Source organism: Ostrinia nubilalis, chromosome 27 (assembly GCF_963855985.1).
Source record: "Ostrinia nubilalis chromosome 27, ilOstNubi1.1, whole genome shotgun sequence".
Lineage (NCBI taxonomy): Eukaryota > Metazoa > Arthropoda > Insecta > Lepidoptera > Crambidae > Ostrinia > Ostrinia nubilalis.
In genome coordinates, this window is record NC_087114.1 from 6600283 (window position 1) to 6603460 (window position 3178).

The 3178-nt window shown below is 45.8% G+C and overlaps 1 protein-coding gene across 1 annotated transcript; it reads right to left on the bottom strand.

Moving 5' to 3' along the window:
• Positions 1-1365: 1365 nt before the first annotated feature.
• Positions 1366-2678, bottom strand: LOC135084750 (ice nucleation protein InaU-like). Its single transcript, XM_063979489.1, has 2 exons — positions 2619-2678; positions 1366-2253 (listed from the first exon to the last, which is right to left on the bottom strand). Exons 1-2 carry the CDS (start codon positions 2667-2669, stop codon positions 1366-1368), a joined length of 939 nt encoding a protein of 312 aa, XP_063835559.1. The 5' UTR covers positions 2670-2678.
• Between the last annotated feature and the right edge of the window lie 500 nt (positions 2679-3178).

The window sequence follows — 3178 nt, forward strand, 5'->3', positions numbered from 1 at the left end:
ACGAGTGGGATTTTTCTAAAATCTCAAGATGGACTGACTAAAGATAGCAGGAAGACGCTGTGTGCAGGCCACTATCAACTGGGCGACGTGAAAATCATTGGAGGAGGCCTTTGTTCAGAAGTGGACGTCCAGTAGCTAAAATGATGATGACGATGATTCCTTACAGTATCCAATTCAATAGGCAGAAACTAAACGTAAACGAAGTGTCGCCTCTGTAATGGTATCATTATCTATAACTCATAATATTTCGTGCGCTGTTGGATGACAGTTTTAAACTAGAGACGGGTCATTTTTTTATCGCATTAGAAAATACCAGTTAACGATTCTCAAGGCGATTATCGATTACATTACATTTTAATCGGGAAGAAAAATTATTAAAGGCTTAAGCATCAGTATGAAGCCCATACGCACTTGTAGCACAAGTAACACGATTAGCCACAATCCCCTCAGTTGTGAATTCGGAATCGCCAGTTGTAATTTTAAATTCGCATCACAGAGTGAAGTAACTTACACCAAAAAACTGCAGAGCGAAGTGATTTCGTTTCAACTGCCACGTTTTGTCACTTGTCTAGGAGGGCTAATATTAGTCTAAGGGAGGGGCGCTTAGATTACATTACAGGAAACGCACAATATAATAAAAGAAAATAATGTAAGTAGCTGAACATTTTTGCTATTGAGCACCATGAAAATTATAAATAACACAATTTAGTCGATTTGTTTATTTTCACAATCGATTCAAAATGTCTATGATGAGGCGACCGCAGGAACGTCACTATTCGCGCAATCCTAGCAATGAAGTACGACATTTTCTGGTGCAGATTTTACACAGAGATTTTATCGCCATAAATTATGAAACTTGATAGTCATGGATTTGACTGACAGCTGTCCGTCAAATTCCCGCCCCGCACCCCGCACTGCACATATTTTGTTCGCGATGTCTGTTCTATACGTAGTAATATTACTTCAATGTTTAAACATAATATTTGATGAATTTTGTGTGTACCTACATAGCTTGTAGAGCTAATGGCCGCTGGGGCACGAAAGTTCTTGAGTGGCCACCACGAATCGTAAGACGTGGCGTGGGCAGGCCTCCCACTAGGTGAACCGACGATCTGGTGAAGGTCGCGAGAGGTGCCTGAATGCGAGTGGCACAGGACCGGTCTTTGTGGAAATCCTTGGGGAGGCCTTTGTCCAGCAGTGGACGTCATTCGGCTGAAACGAATGAACGAACGAACATTGGAAATGCTCGATATTTTATTACACAATAGCATACCTAGTTCTTGGGTGCGAAAACAGTATGGGTGTTTTTAAACAAAGACAAAATGAATAGGTAAAATAAATTTATATTTATTGTTCAGAGATCATTCACAGTTTAGGTCCAGCGCATGCACAATTGCCAGCGATGGACACGACGCCACTGGCGGGGATGTAGCCGTTGAACGACACTGCGCCAAGCACTGGCAGCTGGCCAGTCACGATGGCAGTGCCACCAGCCTGCAGTGAGCCGCCGACCGCCAAATCTCCGTAGCCAGTGCCGCCGTAAGGTCCAGCGACAGGCAGAGTCGCTACAGCAGCCACGTCGGCGATTCCTGAACCGTATAGACTGGAGCCGGTGTAACCAACGTTGACTGGGGCACCAGTTATGACCTGACCAGCACCGTAACCGCTGGCCTGAGCAGCGCCTACTCCATAAATCTGAGCGTCGCTAAGTCCGTAGATCTGAGCGTCACCAATGACTTGAGCACTGCCGTAGCCCAAAGCCTGAGCGCCTCCTACAGCTTGAGCACTGCCGTAGGCTTGGGCACTGCCATAGCCAAGAGCTTCAGCGCTGCCATAGCCAAGAGCTTGGGCACTGCCGTAGGCTTGGGCACTGCCATAGCCAAGTGCCTCGGCGCTTCCGTAGCCAAGAGCTTGAGCACTGCCGTAGCCAAGAGCCTCTGCGCTTCCGTAGCCAAGAGCTTGAGCACTGCCGTAGGCTTGGGCACTGCCGTAGCCAAGTGCCTCGGCGCTTCCGTAGCCAAGAGCTTGAGCACTGCCGTAGGCTTGAGCACTGCCGTAGCCAAGAGCCTCTGCGCTTCCATAGCCAAGTGCTTGGGCGCTTCCATAGCCAAGTGCCTGGGCGTTTCCGTAGCCAAGAGCCTGGGCGTTTCCGTAGCCAAGAGCCTGGGCAAGAGCTGTGGCATCGATGTCAATGTCAATGTCAACATTGCTGTAGCCATAGCCGTTGGCGACCGCGTATTGGGAGAAGGCGTTCTGGAATAAAAATGCATTTTGTAGAGATCATAATATAAATATCTTTGGACAATAAAATTGATAATATGCATAAGATTCGGAAGAATTAAAGTTAAATAACATGGCATAGTGTGTAGTTCTAATAAGAGCGATTCTGCAACGATCAAAACGGTACCGCGATACGGATTTGTGCAAACTGCTGAATATTGTTTGTGTTCCAGTCGCGACGCACTTGAAAATTACTATCGCAATCGGGACCCAGTTTTGCTCCTGGTTCACTGGCTCTAATTTGTTGCTAATGACCTCTATAAACCCTTTCAAGGAATTGATCGAGTTTCCCTGTCACCCTTTATTTGATGTATAAGTAACGGTTTTTAAGTATTTACCTGGATCAGGCAAGCCTGAATGCAGATCAGGAGGAAGGCGTAAGAAGACATGGTTATTCGTTGCTGATGATTTCAGAATGCTTTCCTGTTGGCTACAGTTCGTTTTTATACAACATTGAAGTACTGAGATATTGGTTTCGAAATTTCACCTGCGTTTGACCTGTTTATCTATCAATGAACACGTGAAGTCGCACGTTTTGCGTTTCAAGGATAATGTGAACGCTCGATATACTTACTTCAAGAAAATTCATAGCTGAAGCTAGATTTTAGGGCTTTTTAAGTACGCCCCCCACCCCACAAGGTGGACTGATGATCTCATAAAGGTAGCAGGAAGGTGCTGGATGCAGGCTGCTACCAACCGGGCGATGTGGAAATCATTGGGGGAGGCCTATGTTTAGCAGTGGACGTCCTGTGGCTGAATGATGATGATGATGCACCCACAGAGAGTGCCAATAGAACCCATGACTATGTCTAATTATCCCTCTGCCCGGTCTATTAGCTATTTTATAAAGCGGAATGAAATTGCTACACTAAATATAATATATGACATGGTGATCTAT

Bases quoted from the DNA above. Each gene is read 5' to 3' on its own strand.
- LOC135084750 (XM_063979489.1), bottom strand. From the start codon at position 2,669: ATGTCTTCTTACGCCTTCCTCCTGATCTGCATTCAGGCTTGCCTGATC. The intron at 2,254-2,618 runs GTAAATACTTAA...TTTTTATTCCAG, and splicing joins TTCAGGCTTGCCTGATCCAG to AACGCCTTCTCCCAATACGC.